The sequence below is a fragment of the Cinclus cinclus genome, chromosome 6 (assembly GCF_963662255.1).
Source record: "Cinclus cinclus chromosome 6, bCinCin1.1, whole genome shotgun sequence".
Taxonomy (NCBI): Eukaryota; Metazoa; Chordata; class Aves; order Passeriformes; family Cinclidae; genus Cinclus; species Cinclus cinclus.
Window position 1 is genome coordinate 57,663,290 of NC_085051.1, and position 24,118 is coordinate 57,687,407.

The 24,118-nt window shown below is 45.3% G+C and overlaps 1 protein-coding gene across 2 annotated transcripts in view; it reads left to right on the forward strand.

Moving 5' to 3' along the window:
- RTN1 (reticulon 1) overlaps positions 1-23,678 on the forward strand; it is a 116,196-nt gene extending 92,518 nt beyond the window's left edge. Inside the window, exons 1-7 of one of the 2 annotated variants that reach the window (XM_062494901.1) lie at positions 6,866-6,926; positions 19,199-19,406; positions 20,331-20,469; positions 21,322-21,391; positions 21,778-21,824; positions 21,915-21,973; positions 22,747-23,678. In XM_062494901.1, coding sequence (XP_062350885.1) covers positions 6,866-6,926; positions 19,199-19,406; positions 20,331-20,469; positions 21,322-21,391; positions 21,778-21,824; positions 21,915-21,973; positions 22,747-22,789 — 627 coding nt within the window. In that variant the 3' untranslated portion in view covers positions 22,790-23,678. Of the gene's footprint in view, positions 1-6,865; positions 6,927-19,198; positions 19,407-20,330; positions 20,470-21,321; positions 21,392-21,777; positions 21,825-21,914; positions 21,974-22,746 lie in introns of those variants that run through there. The other variant, XM_062494900.1, reaches the window with a different exon arrangement.
- The last annotated feature ends 440 nt before the right edge of the window (positions 23,679-24,118 follow it).

The following is a 24,118-nucleotide window of genomic DNA, read 5'->3' on the forward strand; positions in this document are numbered from 1 at the left end:
AGCTCATTCTCAAGCACCCCTGGCTGCCTATGAGCACCCCAAACCAAATAAAGGGCTTGTGGCACTGCTGCAAATGTAGCCTCTGACTCCTGAGCCTCTGCCTGCAGGCTGTTGGTGCAATTTGCTGTCACATTTACAAAATTTGTAGCTGCATTTTACACTTGGGCAGAGCATCCCAACCTCTGAATCAGCACCTGGAGCTTCAAAATTTGGGTCTGATCCCAGCAGAGCAGGAGCAAAGGGTGGCCCTGCAAGCTGGAAACAAGGCTTTGGCATTTTTGAGGGAACATCTTTCCTGGGGGTGCACCTGAGTTGCCTGAGCTCAGGACCTGGATGTTCAGAGGAGCAAAGGGCAGGACCTCTCCCTGGTGGCTTGTGGCACTGCCTTGTGGCACAGCCTTATTTTCCCAGCTCAGGCACTGGACTCCAAACCTTGCTTCAAGAATTTGCTAAAAGTACATCATCATCATCATCATCATCTCTTCAGGGCATGCTTGGCCAAAGAGGAGAGTCCCCTGTGCCCCTTACACACCACGAGGCATGATTTCACCATTTGCAGGAGCAGTGCAATCCAAATTCATCTTCACAACCTCACTTGATCTCCCCTGGTCCAAGAACGGCAGCCAGTAACCCCAGCCTTGCAAGCTGTGCTGCAAAAATGAGCAAGGCTCCTTTGTTGGAGCCACAGATGTTGTGCTGGGTGCTGCAGATACAAAGCTCAAAAAGCAGACGATGCCCCAAATTTAAATAGACCGAGCAGACCCAGAGACCTCAGAGAGATGATTCCCAAGGTCACGTAGGAAGCCTGTGGCAGACGTGGGCACTGAACAGAGATCTCCTGAGGCTCAGCCATGCTGTGGTCTCAGGACTGTCTTCCCTTTTGTCTTCCAGTGCCTTAAGAAGATCAGTTAATGAAATGGAATTAATAATGCCAGCTGCAGCACCAGCAATGCTGTAGGAGAGAAAAATTTTACAGCACAGGCTTAAAAACAGAAGGCTTGAAAATGGGAATAAGCAGCAAGCAGCTCCCTTTTTAATGAGGGGGGGTGCAGGAGGTCAGAGAGAGTTTTAGTGTCTTTTCAGCTTTACTGATCAAATCTTAAAGGAGGAATGAAGATGTAGCAACTATCTCCCCCAGAGGAGAGAAACTCATGATTTTAAGGTTCCCAGCAACTGAAAAAAGTAGTCCCACTGGAAAGAATCAAAAGACTTTTCTAGGTCAATGGCAGGAATAGAGCCTTTATTTCTATGAACCTTGCAGTTCAAAAATAACATTAAAGAACCAAGAGAAATTATCTACCTCTGAAGAACCAGGAGTAAATCAAAACTGATTGTTATGTGTTAGTTGTGCTGCTGCCTGCAGTAATCAGGGAGCTCAAATGGCACCACAGGAGTCTTGACCATCTCTGGGATGCCTGCTGAAGAAGGTCTGTGCCATGTTCATTGAGGTGCATCAGAGGCCCCAAACCCCAAAATTGTTTCTTAATAACAACATTGAATCTAAGGTGTTGCCCCCAAAGGGCTCATTTACTAGGATTCAAGGAAAGGCCACCTCATTCCCAGGGAAGGAAGCAAGCACAAAGCTTGTCTCACCTGGATCTTTCATCCAAATCAGTTGGTTCATGTCACTAGCTTGTTGCTGAAAATCTTGTGATAATAAGGTCTTGTTATACAGTTATATACAGTTATTATGCAGTTATGTGTAGTTGTTATATAGTTCTCTTATACAGTCAGGACTTTTGAACTTGGAGAAGGGGAGACCTCAGAGCACCTTCCAGTGCCTAAAGGGGGCTGACAAGAGAGCTGGAGAGGGATTTTGGATAAGGGCATGGAGTCAGGTGTTTAGTCAGGTGTTTATGTGGAGTCAGGTCATTTAGATCAGGTGTTAAGAGGAAATTCACCCCTGTGAGGGTGACAAGGCCCTGGCACGGGGTGCCCAGAGAAGCTGTGGCTGCCCCATCCCTGGCAGTGTTCAAGGCCAGGTTGGACAGGGCTCTGAACAGCCTGGGATAGTGGAAGGTGTCCCTGCCCATGGCAAGGGGTGGGAACTGGATGAGCTTTAAGGTCCCTTCCAGTTTACACTTCTATGATTAGATATGTCCATATATAACTATATATAAATATATACATCTATAATCTCAGCCTTGGAGCAAAGATGGGTATGAAGAACAGCTTTGCTGAGCAGAAAGTGAAACAGAGGTAGCAGAGCAGAAGCTTAGCATGTCTCAAAATCACACTTCTTGTCCTTGTGAAAAACCCAAATATTTTGGCTGATGATTAAAAACACCCCCTATAAATCCAGGCATTTCAAGACTTGAAAAGAAATTGCAGGGAAGTTGGAACATTATGTGACATGCCAGGACATGGGGCTTCTTTTGTTGTGATTGTTCAGCTTCAGACTTTATTTCTGCCAGTTTAAGACCCGGTTGTCTTTTTTATTGATTCCTGTTGTGGTCTGAAGATCTCAGAAAAAAGGTGATTCACCAGTGCATTACTTCTTCTAAGAGAAAGTAGCAAAGACCTGGGGCAAAAGACAGCAAGGACAGAGCTGTTGATGTTGCTCCCTGTACTGTGAGAAGTGATGGACCTGAAACAGCCATCAGCATCTCCCAGCTCATGGCCTTGCCATTTGAGCTGCCTCTAAGCAGCTCTGCCGACCAGAAAATGTGCAAGAATGAGCACAAGACAGTGAAAAGGATGAGAGCAGAGCCAGGATTTGACTCATCCTTCTGCTATTGACAGCCTCCTCACGAAAATGTAATTGCTGGCTGCCCTTGCTCGGAGTGCTCAGGCAAAAATTCCCCGTTGCTCTTTAGAGCTTCGAGACATATCAATGCAACTTTTAAAATAGCATCCTCCCTATTTTTATTGCTAATGTTAAGAACAAATTAGCTTAGAAAAATAACCCAAATTATCTCCCTTAATGCTATTGTTCTTCTGAAGTGCTAAGTGTCAGGATCTTTCAGCACCACGTTGCAGATCTGGCGCTGCCCTCAATGTGTCCCACGGAGCCTTGACGTGGAGTGATGCAGGAAAATGCAATCAGTCTTGAGTGCCTTCAAAGTCACTGCACTCCAAACAGTGGTTTCAGCGCTGTCTTTGGAATTTTAATCATTAAATCATCTTTGAAACCAACTGAAGCCAGCTGACTGCCCTCCAGCAGGGTTGTTGAGGAACAACCCCAAAGTTTAGCTCCTGTGGTGGAACAGTGGGTGCTTCTGAGCTCTTATGGACTGTTATGGTCCATCCAAGCGTATTTACCTAAAAAGCCTTAAAGTTGCTAACTCTGACCTCATCAGAGCTCATCAGTGGTGCGCAGGTTAGTTGGGTCACCATGGAAGGACCTTTGGAGGGACACAGGGTAGGGCTGGAGCTCCAGTCCTGCAGCAGGGCACATCCCTGGTGGCCATACACCATGGCAGGGTGTCCCTGTCCTCTGCAGAGCTACAGTCTCATTTGGCCATCCACAGGTGGGTGCCCCATGCCTGGAATTGTTCAAAGCTGGATTGGACAGGTCTTTAAGAAACTTTGTCTAGTGGATGGCAGCCCTGGCCAAGGGCAAAGGGTTTGGAGCGAGATGACCTTTAAGGCATTTTAAGGTATGATTCTATGATTCTGTGATGTCTGTTGGAATTGGAGGGACGGAAAAAAAATGAGGAAGACAGCAATACCCTGCTCATGTGTTCCCTTGGTGAGAGGTTTCCTGCAGTGACCCCAGGGGTAACTTGATGTTACTGAGTGCTTACCCCACACATCCTGCACACACAGGTCATTATCTCCAGCAGAGCTATGTAACAGGCAAGTGTTGATGAGCCCTCTTGGCTTGTGGATGTGCCATCCACACTGAGCTTCATGTGACCTCACTAATACATCTTAAGATCTGTAATAATTTCAGTAACATCCATAGCAGCAGGATGCTTCCAATGGACAGTGCTCTGAAGGGAAGCAAATTCCACTTACTACTTTTCATCCTGCTCATATTCATGATCACAGGAAAGTTCTTCTCCAACACGGAACTTTCCTGCAGCTGATGCCAAGATCTCTGTGTTTGTCTCGCCCTTTTAGGATCCAGGCAGTGCAATGTTTATTTATGTCTTCCAGCCTTTTCCTGATTTAGTTCTGTGGCAAAGAAGCAGTTCTTAACCCCAGGATTGATGGCCAAGTGCTTAGCCCTAATTCTGTCTCACTACTTACTGCATGCATAATTTAAAATCTCATTGCAGAAATGACTTTTTTATCAATGGCCATCTTAGTCCTGGATCCACCCAGCACTGATTGGGATTTTTTGCAATTTCTGAAGCCACATATAGAGTTGTTTCTGCTCCCCACCTGCCTCAGGTCCTGGGACAAGGGACTACACAGTGGAAGCTCTTCTTAGGCAATGTGCATTTTTAAAGTGTCTGCATCTCACTGTTCTGGTTCAGTTCTGTTTCTGACACAAATGCAGTGTTCCTGTTACTGCTGGTAAAGTGATGGGTTCTGGTGCCTGTGGATTAAAATAGTTCTGGAAGTAGTGTGGGGGAGTCCAATCACATGGGCCAGGTCTGAAGAGACACTTTTCCAAAGAGGAGTAAGAATTTAAACAGGAAGCCTGATGGTGTGGTTCGTTTTGGTAGCCTGGAAGAAGGAATGGTGTCATCAAGTTTGTGGCAAAAAAACTTCTACAAACAATGAAGACAAGGAAAAGTCATTAATCATTAGTGGGATGTTAAATGTGCATGGGCCACTCTTCTGTCCAAAGGGAATTTGTCCTTCATACTTGATTGAGAAATTTGGGTTACAGTGAGACCAAACAGAGATCTTTTGCCTTCTCTCTGCTGTGTTGCTGGTGGCACACACCCAGTAGCCAAGAATTTAACCTATGAACTGTATTTGGGGTGTCTGTGGCTATTCCAGGGATAAGGATATACAAGTTTCATGTGAATTATGTCTCTGTTTTATTCACACTTCTTGTAAATACTTTGTATTACGACTTGGTGCTGGGAACCCTATTGCAGAGCTGCAAAGAGTTTACAGGGCAAAATGTATCAATAGGAATATTTTATGCTCTTGCAAAGGGTTTAAACCAATCAGTCCACGCTTAGAGATCGTCCCTTGCCAACCTCTGTCTTCCTTTTATTTTTGACAAAGCCAGGAAGAACACAAAATCCAGATTTGTAACAATTTGGTTTAATCTTACTATATGCAATGACAGCTGAAGCCAGTTCTGCCCCAATTAGTTAAGGATTTCCCTGTCAGGGGAATGAAGATGCTGGGTTCAAGCCTAAACAAGTGGTTTTGGAGATCTTGAGGATGGTTTACAAACATGAACAGTAGCTGTTGGACTCTGAAATACCAGCAGAGTTTCCTAGGTAAAGAGTATGATAATATTATGATGAATCTCCTTAAATTTTTGCTTTCTTCTATAAGATGAGTTACCTGAGGGAAGGATAAGTGAAGGAGGAGCCAGTTGGAGGAGATACATGTTAACTCAGGTATTAAAGACCTTTTATTTTTGGAGCCAAAAGAGCAGAGGGGTTCAAACTCTATTCTCCATGCTGATGAGTATGTGACCCACTATGTCCGTGCTGGTTTCTGTTTCCACATAAAAAAGCAAAATTCAGTAAAACGCAACTGAAGTGAAATTATTTCATAAACTGCCATGATCTAAAGGTTTAAATTGAGCCTCAGAGCTGAGAGGTGCCCAGTTGGTGTCATTCTGCCCAAAATGACTGGACACAGTCTGATATACTGGTCACTCTTTATTGAAATAAGGTGACTTTTTAGGGGAGTTTCTTAATATTACTAGGCACCCCAAAATCTGAAAATGCGAACAAGTTGAGTGGCAAAGGATTTTCTTTCCCAGTGTTTGCCAGGTATGACCACTGCATGGTTATGATGTCTCTGCAAGGCTATTCATAACAGTTGATAGGTAGGGAAACTGAGGCAGAGGCTGCGTCCTGCTAGGGAAGGAGTGGTGGGGCCCATGTTAAAACTCACCTGCTAGTGAGCCTTTCACAGATTGTCCTGTATTCCTGCATCCTTACACCTCAAATCCTGATTTAGCAGCATTTTGGGCAACAAGAGGAGACAGCACTCGTTCCCTGCACACCCAAAGCTGGTGAAACTGGGAGTCCTCAGCATCCTGGTGTGGCAGGGCTTGGCATGGGGGGGAAGGCACATGGGTCACCCCGTGCCCTCAGGGTTTAAAAAAACCAACCAACCAAACAAACAAAAAAACAACAAAAAAAAATAGGGGTTGCTCTGCTGGGCTTGGATCCTGACCTTGTTTGTTTTCCTGCCTGATGCCCGACCCCACCCAGATGGGCAGAGGAGAGGGGGGGTATGAAAACCTGGAGGGGTCGAGTGAAATTTGGCCTTCGTTAAAAAAAAAGAAAGACAGAAAGGAAGAAAGAAAACAAAAAAAGAAAACACTAGATTCCATCACTGTCAAGAAATTTCTGGAACACCAACAGTCACAACCGTACTGACACATAGAAAACACTGCTCAGCCCCCCTCCTTTTACCCACACCCGATTTGTTTTTATTCCTTTGCCATCAGGTTGCCTTAACCATTTCCATGGCTTAGGAGGAGGCTAAGCCGCCCGAGCGCAAGCTTTTGATTTGAAAAGGGACCGCATCCCCTTTTCAAAGGAGCCTGCTCCCTAGGGCAGCCACATCACACTGCTGATTTGCTGCAGTGGAGACCGCAGCGCGTACAATATGCCCTCCCCCTCCGCCTGTGCTGCTTACAGCATCAGTCCGGAGCCGAGCGGGGAGACGGCAGCGCTCCCCACTAACCCACCCATTCCCATGCTCGGGAATGCCTGACTGCTAACGCAGTGCCTCCGACCCAAAGGACCGGCGAACCCCGCAGCTCTCCGAAATGCAAGCCAGTGCCGATTCCACCAAGATGGACTGTCTTTGGAGCAACTGGAAATGTCAGGGTATTCTATCTGTTCTGGTGTTGCATGCTAGGACTGCATGGCAGAGGAGGCAAAGGCAGGATCCGTCCATTTTTGCATTGTTCACCTGTGGGCCTTTGCATGCTGTTTCCTCTCCCTCCCCGCGAAGCTTTTCTTTTGGGGGGGGGGGGGGGGGTTGGAATTTAAGGAAGAAAGATTAAAAAACCCTATTTTCTGTTCTCGGAATGCATTTCTCCCATCCCTAGGTGTCTCACCCTGAAAGCATCCAGGATTACAGGTCCTCCCTTCCCACCTTACAGCTCACTCCCAAAGCATCCGCCCTTGCCCTTAGCGGCGTCATTCCTCATCCTCGCCTCTGTCCGTCGGGATATCGCTGGCATGATTTCCGTCCTTTCGGGCTTTAGGGATGCCGGGTGGCGGTGCACTGGTGCTCGCTGGGGACGCCGAGGGTCGGAGGTGGTGGCCGTGGGCTCCTGGCTGCCTCCTGCCCACGGACACACCCAAAGCCGGGTTTAGCCTTGTGCCACACAAAGAAAACGCAGCTTGGGCAAGGAGGGGGACAGAGCCTGGGCACCGCGGGATGGACCCCGCTTCCTGCTTAGCTCTAGGATTGTGGGTTGTTATTAAAAAAAATTAAATAAATAAAAAAAAAATCAACAACACATTAATCCTTTCATTACGCTCCCGAGCGCTCGTTCCGGGTGTAAAATATTGCGGTGATGTTGTCTCGCTGCCGCGCAGGCGAAGGGAACAATGGCATCTCCCTTTTGGGTTGATTTTCAGCTTATTTTGAGCGGGTCGGTGTCTGCGCTGGGTGGGGCTGGCCACCTTCCCGGGTGCCTTGGACAGCTTTTCAGCCATTTTTAGTCGGCTTCACACTTCCCAGCCAGCATCCAGCCTTTGTTTTGATAAAAGACAGTCTCTGTGACGCTGTTCGGTGGGCAGATTAGAGGGAGAAAAGCTAGCGGCTGATTCTGCCGGGCAGGCTTTGTTTGGATGTATTTTTGTAATTTTAAGGTGCGTGTTTACGCTGTACAGTCAGTTCGTGGTGCTGATGCTCTCAGCAGGGTCCCTGGGACAGCGATTACTCCACAGCATCATCTCATCAAATGGTCCAGGATGCTTGCAGACAGTTTCATAAACGCAGCTCAATGCAGCAGAAACTGGAAAACCTTTCTAAAGTGTGGTGGTTTTTTTTTTGGGGGGGGGGGGGGGGGGGGGGAATGGGGAGACCTTTCAGACGCTTGTCTCTAGGGATCTTGATAGTTTTGCAATCAATTCAGCATCTGATTGTATTTAGGAACTGAGGGATTTTTAAGGAAGATGAGTAGCTGGAAAGTAAACAGATGCACCTGTTAAATGCTAGGCTCCAGCAGCTCCAGCTTTCCCCATCGAAATGAAGGGCAAGGGTTGTCCATGTGTTTGTGGGATTCGTTAAGCTTATACGAGAGAGTCACAACCAAACTTCAGGGTCTTTTCATTTGAGCTTTGCAGATGAACTTCCTTGTGGGGTGGGGCTTGGGTTTTTCTTCAAAATTGCTCAGTATTTTGCTGATTCTCATAAAAACATTGACTTGCTGAGTCAGATTGCTTGAACCACCTGTTTTTAGGACCAAACTGAGTATTTTCCTTCTCATCAGAAAAAAAAAATGGGAATAATGAAGGGCATGCTGCTATTGTTTAAATTAATGATTAATAATAATAGAGGGGTTTCTCTCCTTTAGTACTTTCCTTTTGGAGAGTGGGGTAGATTTGATGAAAATTGAATGACACAGTGTCCCATGCTGATTTGAAAAAAAAATCCCAGGTCTGAAAAAATCAACGCAGTTAAAATAAATCACTTGCCTCACTTCCACAGCATTTATATATTTTTTTCTTTTCCTTGGGTGGTGCTTTATGATTCCAAAATGATCCTGTACAGAACATGAAATAGCCATAGAATATTATTTCTGTCATCAAAATTCTTTGATCAGTCCCAGATAAAATAGAGGAAATTTAAAATTCAGGAGAATGAAGACTAAAGACGATTCATTGATTCCTGTAATATCTATTATTCATGTTGTCTCTGTCTCAACCTGGAATATCATTTTTTTGCAAATATGGAGATGCGTAATTTTGCCACCTTGATTGTCAATGGAATTATGGTTCCTCCCTGAAAAGTCTGGAATGTGTCTGTAAGTGTAACAGATGCAGAGAGAAACCGCAGTAAATACAGAGCATATTTTTATGGAAATTATGTAGATTCAACAATCAGGTCAGCAGAAGTTTTGATTACTCAACAACCAAGCCTGCAAATAGCTGTATCATTGAATTGATCCTGTAGTGCTTATAAGTGGTGTAAAATCGGGTGGGGATTGTGAGAAGCAGCAAAGACTCTTGCTGAAGCTTTGGCTTTGCCCCACTCTGTCGAGGTGCAGTGAATCAACTGCTGCTGCACACATTTAGAAATACAGGGTTTTACCTGCCCATCCTGCAGGTCCAGCAGGATTAGAGCAAAGGTAGGTCATGCTCCAGCCCTTGGGTGAGCAGGGCAGTAATTCACCCCTGCTGGGTGTCTGCTTCATTCAAAAGATTAACAAGGGTGGCTTCGGGGAATCACAGCGACTTCCACGCCCAAGTCATCTCCGCACTGGAAGGTGATGCATTTGAAGCAGGCTGGGATGGAGCCATGCATAATGCATGGGCGTGAGGAGAAATGTCCCTGCTGGGCATGCTGGTGGCTGTGGGCCTCGGAGGAGCAGGCTCCAGCCTGTGCCAGCCGTGCGTGTGACACGGGAGGGTCACAGGCTGTGCAGCTTCCCACCGGGAGATGCTGGGCGAGGGCAGCCTCCGGCTGCAGTGAAGGAGCAGCTCCCACAGAGGTGAATTTCTTCTGAACACCGGATCTAAATGCCCTGACTCCACCTGCACACCTGAGTAAGCCCCTGCCTTCCCCAGGGGCTGAGCTCAGCTCAGCAGGACACGGGCTCGCACCCTGCTAGAGAGGTGCTCTGGATTAGGAAGGATGTAAAACCATAGCGTATCCTGAGTTGGGAAGGACTCACAAGGTTTGTCAAAGTCCAGTTTCTGGACAGGACGCCCCAGCAATTCCACCCTGTGCCTGAGAGCATTGTCCAAACACCCCTTGAGCTCTGTCAGGTTTGGTGCTGTGACCGCTGCCCTGGGGAGCCTGTTCCAGCCCCCAGATATCCTCTGGGTGAAGAACCTTTTCCTGATACCCAACCTAAACCTCCCCTGACGCAGCTCCAGCTGTTCCACCAGGTCCTGTCACTGGGCAGGGAGGAGATCCAGAGATCAGTGCCCAGGTTTGCACCCCAGCTTGGAGGAGTTGTTTGGTGTCAGTACACTGATCCTCATGAATATTCCCTTTGCCACTCTTCATTCTATGTGCCTGCTCTTGGCTGGTCATAAGTGTCAGGCTTGCTCCTGCAGCTTCAGCCCTCTGCAAGACTTATTAAAAAAGAAAAATTAAAAGATCCAGAGACACAGGCCCCATGAAGTGTTCATAGAAATGATCCTAAATATTGCCCACATCATTATAACTTAATGTGGAAAAGGACTGCAGACTTCATCAAATCCATCTAGTTGACATAAGTGTGCTGGGACTGCAGTTATTGATTATCATTTTCTTGCCAGCTGTTTTCAGAGAGCCAGCTCCCTTATGTGATTGATATATCCATTGGTTTCCAAAGGGTGATGGGAAGCTGCAGCAACTGTTCATGGCGATGTTCCTCACTTTAAGACTGATAAAGAATTTCAATGGCAATAACACGGCTGCACACTGCTAATCTGTAATCCTATTGACAGTTGTGAAGTCTGCCTAATTACAGATTTATAACGAGAGTAAAACTTCAGCCAGTGTGTACTTCCAGTGCTTTATTGAAAATACTGTGGGCTGATCTCTCAGCTGGGAATCCACTTGATAAAGATCTGCCCCGGTATTTGGTTCTTATGTTGGATCTTGGTATGGCTAAAGCCTTGGTACCAACTCAACGTCTGCTGTAACCAATTTTTCTCACAGTTTCAAAAAACTATACCAACTTAATGGGGAGCTTATTTCCTAATTTTACAGATGATTCCTTGTGAAGTTTGAAGGAAATTTATCAATATTGTTTACCACTTTCAGATTTGCTTTCTCTTTTTTTTCTTTATTTTTTTGGTCACTGATGCAGAAATTATATCAATTCTTCTTCCAGCATGTTCCTGTTGATGGCAAAAAAGATCAGTGAGAAAATGTGCTCTGCACACCTGCTGTGCTAGCACAGAATCACAGAATGGTTTGGGATGGAAGGGACCTCAAAGAACATCCAGTTCCAACCTCCTTTCCATGGCCAGGGACATCTTCCACCAGACCACATTGTTCAGAGCAATGTCTTTAAAAAACTCACGGATTATATTCTTTCATTGCCAGAATAAGGTGAAAATTCCCCCAAAGTAAGAGTATATTGAGGATTAATTTAAACTCCATCAAGAGCGTGATGGGGGGCAATAGCAGAAGGCAGTGTTGGAGGGCTGCTTTTGTTTTCATTAGATCCCTGGGAAGTGAGTTCTGGTGAGGCTTTTATGATATCAGAAGGGAGTACTTTCTCCACATCATATTTAATTCTAAATAACGTAGGTCTGAACCACTCATTTTGAAAATCTGCAGATTTTCAAATGTTTGGATAGAGTCTAAGAGACAGTCCAGGTCTATTTCTTTGGTCCAGGAGCATCTTGGAAAAGCTGTAACATTTCCATAGCATGATGTGCACTCAGAGCCTGCATTCAGGGACTCTGCTTGGTCTCCTTGGTTTCTGCATAGTTAAGGTGAGAGCCATAACATCCTCCCCAGAAACTGGCCAAGGCAGCACTTTGATGAGCAGGAGCTGTGTGCTTCTCCTGCTGCTGTGCTCAGTCCTGGTCTAAAAGCATCTCTCACATGAACATGAAAATAACAACAGTGTAATTGTTAATAGCAGCACCAATCACATTAATGATCATAAATGCTACATAAATGCTAATGATTATAAATAGGCTCATGTGTGGTGTGGTTGTAGGGTTGATTTTTTTTACTGACAATCCTCTTTTACTGCCGGTCCTCTCCTGTCTACCAAACCTACTCTGGTGCCTCACACAAGGCAATCCATCAATACATTTTTACTCACATCTTGATCTTGCAGATGCTGTAGGAGATAACATGGAGGGCATCCTGTATCAAGGTTTTCCTTTTCCTTGATCCTATTCTTGTTCCGGGTCTCCTCTCATCAGACTCTGGGGGACTAAGAAGGTCTGAACTTTCAAATTAAGCCTTGGAACAGGTGGATGATAAAGTTATAAAGCTGAACTGAGGACAGGAAGTTAATGGTCAGAGTGTGTACAAGAGGTGGAGGTATGGAGAGATTCCTCCAGGCTGGAGATGAAGGTCCAGGAGATACTCCTGATGAAACAGCAGAGACATTCTCTCCTGGCTCTGCTGTTCATCACAGCAGTCTCCTGAAGGCAGCAGACTGCTCATTAAAGTGTGTATCCATCTGTACTACATTAGAATCAAATCTGCTGTGGGAAGGGAGCAATGTCCACATTGGATCCTTCATTGGAGAGGAGAGGGAAAGGCTGCAGCCTGTGGTTAAACCTGCAAACTGGGCTTGCTTTGACTGTGAGCAGTATTTATTTCTACTCAAAACCCACAGCATTGTCTCATTTGTTGTCAAATACTTCTGTGACAGCACTACAAACAAGATTGTTCTTAAATTGTGTTTCTTGGTTTTTTCACTCCCAGAAGGTCTGATAAATGCCTTGTGATGTTATTTATATTTATGAATTGTAATGTTGCACTGGGTACAGAAGTAAATGCTGTGTACAGAGGGGCTTTTCTCACTTCTCTAAAAACTGCTGTTAGATAGGGAGTGAAGCAGTACAACCTGTTGATTTTACCTCCTAAGCAAGCCTAGTGGTACCTCCATGGTGGGAAGGGCAGCTTGATCTCTTCCAAAGGTGTTAGTAGTGTAGTACAGAGCACACAACCTTTTATATAATCTTCAAGGCCCATTGGCTTCATTTGAAGGCTGGGTACCAGGGGTTTGCTCACGCTTTTTGTACTAGATTCCATGGAAATGCTGCTTTTTGCATGATCATTTTTCACAGTTGTTGCAGTAGAGGAAAAACTTGCAAAGGCAGAAGGACAGAGCAGATTTTCAGAGGAGAAGCTGTGGAAGAATTGAATTGTCCATTCTCTGCTTGGCTGATCATTAATTTTCATTATGAAATGCTTTCTTTGAGACATAGAATGGATAGATCCCTATTTTTCCTACAGAAGAATTTTTGGAAAACATAACCATGCAGGAGGACATTTTAGCTACAAGTTGGTTTGGATCCTCTATTCTCCCTCTGGGATCTCTGCTCAGGAGGCTGGGCTTGCAGCTGTCCCACACCGTGAGGCTTCTGAGCACCACAAAACCCCCCAAAGCACAGCCCTCATATTTCCAGATCCTAACAAGAATGGATTCAGGAGCATTTTTAATCAGTCTACCTTGGCACTGCCCTTTCCAGCCCCCACAATTGTCTTCTGGCTTTTTTTGATACCGAGTATTGAGGACCAGAAACATTTTCTGCTGCAAGGCATGGTGAGAGCTGTGAGAGCTTTTAGGCACTAGTGAGCCATTTCTTGATGCCAAAAGCACTGCCTGCTGCTGCTGTTTCTTATATTTGTGAGGTTAATTTTAGCTTTCCCCACAAACATGGGCATTTACCTGCTGTTCATATTAACAGGTGGTTTCTTGTACCATAGAGTTCACCTCTGCTAGTCTGTGACTTGGCCCTGAGTGCAGGATCCTGTTAGTTTAGTCAGGCGAGGTTCTGCCATAAAGTATGGATTTAAAGCACTATTTTGGCACCCTCGGAAAACTACAAGACTACTTGAGTAGCATTTTGCAAGTTCTGCTGTGAGTTAAAAAGCACAAGTAGGCAATACTTGCAGAGAAGCAGCTCATCAGGCATGCTTCTCGAGAAAAATTCTTCAAAGGCAGCAGCAGTGACCTGCAGCACTGCTGTCTTAAGGATGTCTGGTAAGTGTTCCTTAATAAATGCAGATAGTTTTGAGTCTGAGGCAGTTCTGGCAAAACCCAGAGTCCTTTCATACCTCCACAAGTGACTCAGACCTCTGGTGAGTTGTACTGTTAAGAGTGCAAAGTGAGTGATGCTGCTTCCCTCCTTCCAGGAGATCATGGAAAGCTACAGCAGAACAGCTGCTGCATGTTAATGGCCATGGGCAGGATTTTACAGTAGTGATCTTCAAAACAAAGGAGCCCAACCCTCAAGTGAAGCCAAGGTTGATTTCAATGCCCAAACCCCTTGTGCAAATCCTCGCTGCAAACTGCGTGGTTTGAAGTTGGCGTTTTGGCTCTGGGAAGTGGATCTGGCTCGGCCAAACAGGCTGAGCTCCTGTCCAATTGCATGCACATCACACATCGACAGCCTCACGTGGCACCAGCCTCCTGCCTCATGAATATTCAGTGTGCATTGCTCAGAATTGTGCCATTGTGGTGGGGTCTGGGCAGCACCGTGCACACGCACCCCTTCCCAGGCCCTGCGCCACACTAGGACTTCTATCCTTTCCCTTCTCATTGCCCAAAGCACTCATGATGTGGTTAACTCCTGCTGTGGGGTATCCTCTGTCCTTTGGTCCATCTGAGGAATGCTGCACCCACCCTAGAGCTGGGCTGGAAGCTGTCCCAGCCTGGCTGAGTGTGTGCTGGTGAGTGGCTCTGCACAGGAGTGTGTGTGTGAAAGCTGCAGCTCCAGCTCTGCTCCTGGCCATGTCATCCTCATTCCCACTGCATCCCCATCCACTGGGGAGGCTGCTCTGAGCCCAGCTGGTTGTCTCTTCAGTATGCCAAGGAAGGGGTACTGTTGGAACCCTGAAGCCTGGGAGTTTTGAACTTTCTGTGCTTTCTGGCAGTGACCCCCAAGAGAAGGCTGCTTTTGACTTTCAATGAAAGGCACCTTCCGTAATTACAATTTGGTACCTTATGACTGCAGATAAATTGCCGTGACAGTCTTAACAGATTCACAATTGATGCCGTGGGAAGTCAAAAGCAGCCTTCTCTTGGGGGTCACTGCCAGAAAGCACAGAAAGTTCAAAACTCCCAGGCTTCAGGGTTCCAACATGGCACAGGCAACTGCTCTTCAGCAGAGGCTCAAGCACTGGCTATACTTAGTGACCAGAAGAAAGGCATTAAACCCATGGTGTGTTGGGTGGTTGGGAGAGTTGTGGGAGGAGTGTTTGAGAGGAGTTGTTTGGTATCTTAATTCGTTTTACATGAATACAGGGTGAGAGAAGGCTCAAAGCTGATGTATAAATGTGGTGAACAACCTCATCTTTAAATTTAATTCCTGTTTAGAATAAAAAAGAAAGGGTATGAGGAGGGTTGATGCAAGTCTGGGTTCACCTGATGGTCAATAAGAAAATGTCTCATTCATTTGCCCCTTGGTCTCTATTTACAGCAGCACATAATGATGTGACAGATACTTCAGCTCTGGTGGAAATGGTTACAGGAGAAAGTGGCACTCTGAGGAAGCCAGGCAAAGGATCCCAGCTGGGGCATTCTGCACCCAGAGTGCCTCTCTCTCCTTTTAAGGGAGATTTGCTTAGGTAAGGGAATGTAGGAGAAAGATGTGTTTGACTACTGTCTCAGCAAGGAAGCATTTCTGTACCAAGAGGGTGGTCAAACTCTGGAACTGGCTTCTAGAGTGAGGGTCAGTGCCCCAAACCTGTCAGTGTTTCAGAGGCATTTGGAAAATGCCCTCAAAAAGATGTTTTAGCTTTTGGTGAGCCCTGAGCTGTTAGAGTAGGTGATGGTTCTAGGTGTCTCCCAGCTGTAATAGTCAGTTCTATGCCATACCATGCCAATAATGTAAAAAGCCTTTGAAGTGACTGAAGCTGCAACTGAAAGAGAAAACATGGCTCTGACAGGTGTAGCTCAGGTGTTCTTAGCAGCATCTGAATTCCAGGGGAACTGATACAGCTCAAATCCCTGAGGCCTGTCAGCCAAACTCTTCCCAAGTCTCTTCCTAGATTTCTAGTTCTGGATTCTCCTTTCCCTTCCCTGCCCAAGGAGCTGTGAGGTTCACCTCCCTCCTGTATCACCTTTTTCAAAGAGGTTTGGCTCAGCCCCTTCTCCTTAAGGGAGAGGAGGAGGAATGGCTACAGGAGCATCAAATCCCACCTGAACAGCTGGACAGGGCAGCAGTGCGGCAGCTCCCTGTCCCTTCGAGGGAGATGAGGAGAAAGCAGATGTGCTCCCTGCCCTTGAGAATCCTGACAGACCTGACAGGCCATGGGTGAGGGGAATGTGCTCCCAGGCTGGACCTGGGAGAGCCATGTAAAAATCACTGAACTCATATCTCCATTTTCTGTGCTGAGATTTTCCTACTGGTGGTTGGCGCTTTTTTTTTGCATGCACATGGGAATACTTACCTCAGGTCTGAAAGACACAGGATCCCTCTCTCTCTCAGGCCTTCTTTGGCTGGAGAAAGAGGCCAGATGCTTTTTCATCTCCTCCCTCACACATGCACTTGTTCCCAGAACTCTGTCACTTGGCCTCTGTCCATCTCTGATCCTTTCCTTACCTGATGCAGCTGAGTAAATACCCCAGTCATTCCATGGCAGGAACAGATGACTTTCAGGATATTCACATACCTGGTCAAGTCTGTCTTGAGTAACTCAGCATCTTTGCTTTTGAAGGGAATGAGAAAATGCAGTTTGGCCTCTCTCTGCATGAGAATTCAGCCCACTGCCAGTCTGCAGGAGTATGAGCTGGAAGATCATTGGAAGAAAAAGGCTTAGTTGATCACTTTGGATCTTATAATTGATTTAGATTAACTCAGGGAACTCTATTGGAGCTCAGTTTGTATTTTTTGGCTCAGTTCTCATTTGTTTGCCTCTTTACTGCCTGTGTCCCAGGGAGTGTTTTCCCCTGGCACGTGTCCTTTTTCTCTCATCTTTCATCAGCAGATGATGTACCACATACACCAGCTCACCTGTGCTTATTTAATTTAACGTTGAGGTTTAGTGTGATGGAAAACTTAAGTACCTCAAAGTCACATTTACATAAATTTCCAGTACTGTCCTCTGATAGAGTAATTTTTGAACCCAAAAAAAGTATCAGGTTGTGAATAATCACAGAATCTTAGAATGGGTTGGGTTGGAAGGAACCTTAAAAATCATCTCGTCCCACCCCTCCTGCCATGGGCAGAGACACCTTCCACTTGGCCCAAGCCCCATCCAGTCTAGTCTTGAATACTTGCAGGGATGGGGCAGCCACAGCTTCTGTGGGCACCCTGTGCCAGACCCTCACCACCCTCACAGAAAATATAATACCTCCTGTCCAAATGCTCACTCTGACAGCACCCAGTTGTTGTGCTGCAGGATTTTGAAATGCCTTCGCTGAAAAAGAATATGAAAAATGGCCAAACCTGCATGCTTGTGTTCTGGATGCCATTTTGTAAGGATGGTTTGTAAGGATGGAGTTGCTTGTTCCAGCACCTCGTTACTGTGGGCAATCTGTGGAGCTCCAGCTGTGTCCTGCAATCCAGCTGTGTCTGCTGCTAAACCTCCTCACCCAGGTGCTCTGACTGCTGGAACTGCATTTTGAAGCGTGCCCTAGGGTTTCTGCAGGAAGCAGGCATGGGCATATTTCTGTAAAAGACTGGTCCCTGTTTTGTGGAGTCAGCAGCCAGGATCCCAAAAGAGGCACCAAGGTCCCTTGTCCCATGGCTTCCATGCAGCCCCCAGGATCCAGTCATGTGTGCCCATGATCACAGGTCCAGTGCCGAGTGCTTAAAAAATAGTACAAGGTGTAAAAAACGTAGTGTACATTGATGGAGAATAGAATTGGATGTGAATGATGCATGAAAAGGGGGGAGATCAGTAATACAACAGCAATTTTTGCATTCAAGCCCATCACTGTAAAGCAAGGCTAATATGTGTAATAGTAATGAGTAATATAACTCATTGAGTCAAGGCAAACACGCCGTGATGACTCACAATTTTTGGAGATTAGATGAGAAGGACTAAGAGGCTGGATTAATTTTGTCTCTTTCAGTACCGGTGATTTCTTTTTATTTCTTTTCTTGTCAGATTGAAGTTTTCCTGAATTTACTCTTTGCTCAGAATGAGCTGACAAGTGGCATCTCTCAAATCTGTTTGGCTGGTGGTGTGTTCAAGCTGCTCTTGAGGACTTGTGCAGTGTGTGAAATTAAAGCTGTTTTGTTTAGGTTGTCATGAGCATCTGGCTGGATCTTAATCCCATGTCCTCTGAGAAACAGGTTGTGGGTGTAAACAGATTAAATTCACCTTTGTGGACTGGCTATTCCACAATCCTTCCGTAAAATTTTACTATTTTAGTGGCTGTCTCCAACGCTAAAATTCTTTTGCTGGGGAAGTTGAAATGAAATATGCGAAGGAGTGGAAAACAGTGGAAAATTTAACTACTTTACAAATGTAAAAATGCACTAGTTGAAAAAGGTCTTATGCACTTGTTTTGTTCTAACCAGCACCTCCCATGGATAGGGGAAGTTATATAACAAGCAGAAAGGTTTGGGGGTTTTTTTGCCTTTTTGTTTTTTGTTTTTTTTTAGTATTACTGAGATGGTTGGATTGAGTAGCAAGAGAGATTTATTCTGCATTTGAAGGCCTTATCTGAAAAGCTGTTTCCTACTCATGGAACTATTAAGCAGTCATAAAACCAGGAGTCTTTTCCTTTCTTAAAACTTATGAAATAACAAAATTAAATTGTTAAAACTTTGAATGGGAAAATGGTTTACTGTGGCTACCCCCAAACTTTCTCATTCATTTATCAACAACCAGAACTGGAAAACGCTTTGATCAAGCATTTGGCATTTGAACTTGTGGGGAAAAAAAACCCAAACAAATAAAAACTTGTAATTTTCAGATTGAATAAATGCAAGGTAGGTTGAAATCTTCCATACAGCCCTAGCAACAACACAAACCCCAGCTTGCACTTGCCTTGCTGCTGCAGGAGACCCACCCACCGTGCTGCAGTTGGAGATATTCATCCATCTTATCTAACCCAGGCACAGGCACAAGGAAAACAAGGATTTCAAGTAGGTCATGGGTTGTAATTTCCTCAGCGCGCCACCCAAGTGCCTTCGCTGCTCCTGCTGGGGAGCTCGTGTTGGTGCTGCTGTGAGCAGAGACATCACTGCTCCCCTCGTCCTCCTCTCAGGGTCACTCAGTGCCCACAGACGATGCCTTCCCAGTTCCTGCCTTTAACACTTTGGTTTTCTCCCCCCAGCTATCGACCTGTTGTACTGGCGCGACATCAAGCAGACAGGGATCGTGTTCGGCAGCCTCCTGTTGCTGCTCTTCTCCCTGACCCAGTTCAGCGTTGTCAGTGTCGTGGCTTACCTGGCCCTGGCCGGCCTCTCGGCCACCATCAGCTTCAGAATCTACAAATCAGTCCTACAAGCTGTGCAGAAGACGGACGAGGGCCACCCCTTCAAGTGAGTGGCTTCGTGGTGATGCCCAAGCGCTGCTTTGGTGACGGATGAAATTCTCTTCTTGTTCATAAAGCAGGAAATAATAGTGTTTTCACAGTGTCTCAAAAATTGTAAGGTACTGTAGGCTTAGATCCCGCAGAGAGAAAGAAAGACTACACACCACAGAAATCATCATCTTCTAAGACTTGGGATTTTTTTCTCAAAAAAGATACATGAAGTTTTAAGCGAGCAGAGAAAAGGAGTTTCTTTAGAGCTGGTCATAATACAGCATACCTGCAAGAGAAAAGAGCATTGTTTCTGAGCACAATCTATTGGGCATAGAAGGAAACTATCTATGTCTTTTCTCAAGCAACCTGGTATCTAAATGATGGTGCCAGTGCCAATGCACTCCTCACTCTCTACAGGGTCTGGGGGTTTTGCTCCACAAGAGCAGGGATCCTTTCTCCTCTGCTGTGCCAACCACTTGGTAAACCAAGCCGTGGAACTGGTACAGTTTGTGAACACACACAACAAAAGGATCTTGTTGCTCCTTCTGCATCTCTTGGGTCAGTTCTGAGCAACGACTCAGGATGGAGGGGAGGGCATAGCTCAGAGAACAGCACAGGAACTTGTGGGCAAAACTCCCAGGTCAGAACTGTATCCCCCTTTGGGGGAGAGGAAAAGAGAGAAATCCCATCAAGACCAGGCTCTGTGTGGGATGAGGGCGAGGCTGCAGGCAAACAGCCCCAGCTCAGCATCTCCCAGAGAGATGGGTCATGCAGGGTGAAGAGGGTGTGCTGGTGGCCCTGTGCCTGCAGGGAGGGGACCACATTGCTCCAGCCCAAGGAAAGGAGGTCTGGGGAGGAGGGAATGATGGGGTGGGTGTGTATGAGTGTGAACAGCGGGGGAAACTTCCCGGGTTTGTAACGGGACCTGTGTTTCTGGCAGAGCCTACCTGGAGATGGAGATGAATCTTTCACAGGACCAGATCCAGAAATACACAGATTGTCTCCAGCTCTACGTCAACAGCACAGTCAAAGAGCTGAGGAGACTCTTCCTCGTTCAGGACCTCGTGGATTCTTTAAAAGTAGGATTGCTTTAAATGTTTTTAACCCCTCTCTAGAGGATCAATCTACATTTTAAAGAGCTGCTTCCCATGTTGACAGTGTCATCATGAAACCTAGTTTTGTGTAGCTCCAAATGTCAAAGTTGCTCTGCTTTTTGAATTCAAAACTGTTTCCAGCATTTTAGAGGTCTGGCATTTGAATGTATTAGTAGGTAATACAGGAGGTATAAGTTTGCAGAACCAGCTTAACTCCTCCTCAGTTCTAGAAGTGTCCCACCATTATGCTTTCTATTGCTTTGCTATAAAATAATGTTCTGCTCTGTTAATCTGGATTTCCTCTGGTGGCATTTCCTACTATGGAAGATCTTTCAATCCCTGATGAAATAACTATTGATTTTTTTAGCCTTACACTCAAGCAGGTGTCCTTTAGAGCAAAGGGAAGATAATTAAGAGAACAGACATAGGTTAGGCTCCTAAATTAGTAAAGAAATTAAGGAAAATGTACCCGTCTCTTAGCCTCAAGTGTTATCAATCCGTGGGATTATCACTTCAGGGCTCTGTTTAACCTGTTTGAGATTACCCCTGCCACCATAAAAATTGGATGCAGAAATCTGCCCATGCCATTCTCAATGCAGAGTCCTACATGGATGCAATTTAAGCCTTTAAATAGACATGACAGCTGAGCTAAAGGGGCGAGAAGCAGAATGGAGAATGGGGTTTATACACCTAAAAAATACCTACCTAGTTCCTAATGTGCCTTAACCATTCCCTTCCACATTAAAAAAGGCTAATGTGCTGTTAAATTAGCTAGTTAAGCAAACTACTTTCTTACGCTGGCACTGGAGGTGATATAATGATCCATCTTTAATTTAGTTTGCAGTACTAATGTGGCTGCTGACTTACGTGGGAGCCCTCTTCAATGGCCTGACTCTCCTGATAATGGGTAAAAACGAACATTTCTTTTAAAAATCTATTTTTAACTTGAACTCCCTCTGGATTTCAACGTAGACAAAACAGCCCATCCCTGGCATGCCTTCTCCTCAGTTAAACCACTAACATTTATTTCCCTTCCCAGTAAATATTCATTGTACTATTATGCTGTCCCTCCTGCTAGAGCTACTTTGCAGTTGATGGTTTTGCAGCTCCCAGTCCCAGAGCAATGGGAAATTCCGTATTTGGGAGGCTTGAGCAAAGAGCATTTTTAATACAAAGCTCCCTGATGGATCAGCTGACCAAGTGGCACGATAATGTGTTTGCCACTGAAGTAGGTCTCTCCTCTGGAGGAATCTGATCTGCAGGAACATAACACTGTGCTCTTTTCCTCCTCAGCTGTGGTGTCTATGTTTACTCTCCCTGTTGTATATGACAAGTACCAGGTAGGTCTGTCTGCACGGTGCATTTGGGGGGGCTGGGTGGCTCTCCCTGGTTGTTGCTTCATTGACTTGGTCTCCTCTTGCTCTCTGCAGGCACAGATTGATCAATACTTGGGGCTGGTGCGGACCCACATAAACACTGTGGTGGCAAAGTGAGTTCAGTGTGTGAGGCTGCGGTGCCCGTGGGGTTGGCTGGGACCCGGGTGGTCCTGGGGACACTGCGTCCTGCCAGTGGTGTCCTCCCCAGATCCTGAGATGTGAGAGGTTGAGGGAGAGCAGATCCCTGGAGAAAAGCAGACCCTTCCAGCTGAGTGCAGACTAGGGCACTCCATCCTTCTGTCCCCTCCCCTGCTGTTTGGGGAAATTGTGTAGAGAGCAGCCCAAGCATGGACTGGTGTCCACACTGGTACCTGGCCAGGACAAACAGGATGGAATGAGTTAATTCTCTTTCCCACTGACCACTCCGAGCCTGGTTGTTTTGCATTCAGGGAGTTGATAGCATTAATGACCAAAGTGGGAATTAGGACACCCCTCTGTCACACAAATACCTGCAAGCACCATGATCATTAGTGTTTCAAATCCCCATGGAACAGGCAGAACACCTGGGTGAAATTTTGAAAATTTGTTCTGAAAATTCTGTTTTTAGACTCCATTCCTGGCTTTCTATAGACAATAGACCATGGAGAAATAATGTCAGGGGGAGAATATCACCAAATATATCCCAAGATTACATGAACCAACAAAAACCTGTAAGAACACCTAGATGGGCATCACTTCTGTTTCTCATGGCACTTTAATTCCCCTGTTGAGACAACACATTGAACATGGACTAGAGGTTATCCCTGGAGAAGAGTCCAGGTGGGAAACCACTGGAATGGAATAGCTGTCTCACCATATAATAATTTTTTTCTCTTTTATTTTTTAGGATTCAAGCTAAAATCCCAGGTGCTAAGAGAAAGGCAGAGTAAAGCAGACATCAAGAATTCATTGACTACAGTAGTGCATAATGGGGAAATCTGGAGTGAAAACAGCTCTGTTCTTACACTTTACTGCAAATTTATCATTCTTTTTTTTTTTCCCTCAACACCATAATCTTAGAAACATAAAACTTGGAAGCAGTGCTTTTCCCCTGCTGCTTCTGCACTTAGAATATTTGCAATCACTTGTGTCAAGCACTAAAGTATAGTAAAGAGAAAAGTGTACTAGATGTGGTTTTTTGTGTTGCTTATAAAGTGCATGATGGTGAGAGCCTAAATAATATTGACCTCTTTATTTAATTTTTTTTTTTAGTGTTTTTCCTTCTTCTATTGGCATTGCTTCTATAACTTTTAATGTTACATGTGGCTAGGGGCTTTCCTGCTTAGCGCACTTGATGCAATAGTTAAAATTGCTTCTACGTCACTGGGTTGCTGGTTGGATTCATCTTTATTAACTATATAGAATTGTAGACTGATGTTTTAGTGTTTTCCAGCACAAATAAAATAAACAGTAATCGGTACTTATGGTAATCAGTTTTGTATAACTCAAAAAAAAAAAAAAAAGAACACAAAACCCAGTACTTTTGTCGTAAAGGATTGACAGGCTGATTTACATGTATGGTAACTGGAAAGTTCCAGCATGTTCAATTTATTACGATTTGTATTACATTCTCTGTAGTTCCTAATGGACTTAATTATGGACTCTGAATATTTGCACTTATGTACTTGATACCGAATGCAGAAATAAATGTTACTAAATGTAAAAAGTTCTCTTTCTTGTCACCACTGGGATTACCTTGATGTTTGAGAACTGGACACATACTGTGTTAAAAGGAGCATTTTCCCTCTTTCTCTCTCTCTTTGGATATCTGCACACACTTTGCCCTTACATCTTGGTGCAGTCCAACGAGTAGTGCCTAACTAAGAGTAAGTAGCTCATCTAATATTTTTACATCTTGAGCTAATCTAATATTTTTACATCTTGATGATCTTGTTTGGAATGAAGGGAAGATCTTTGCACACTGTTTATGTTTATTGGTGGTGTAGCAAATGTCATGTACATGAGCAAGTGTCTCTTCCTCTGTTTGCTCACTGTGCAAACCATGAGCAGCACAGTGTGGAGGCGTCAGCACAGCACAAAGGGCTTTCCAGTGTCCTTACCACCAATTGCTCTCTTACCCAAAGCTCTTCTCTGAAATCTGCTTTAAACAGAATCAATATCAAACCCAGAGACTGGGAGCTGAAACAAGCATTTACTCTGGTTCAAAGGTGAAGGTTTTTAAAAATTGGAATTTGGTGTTTGAGAACCAGCAGAGGAGA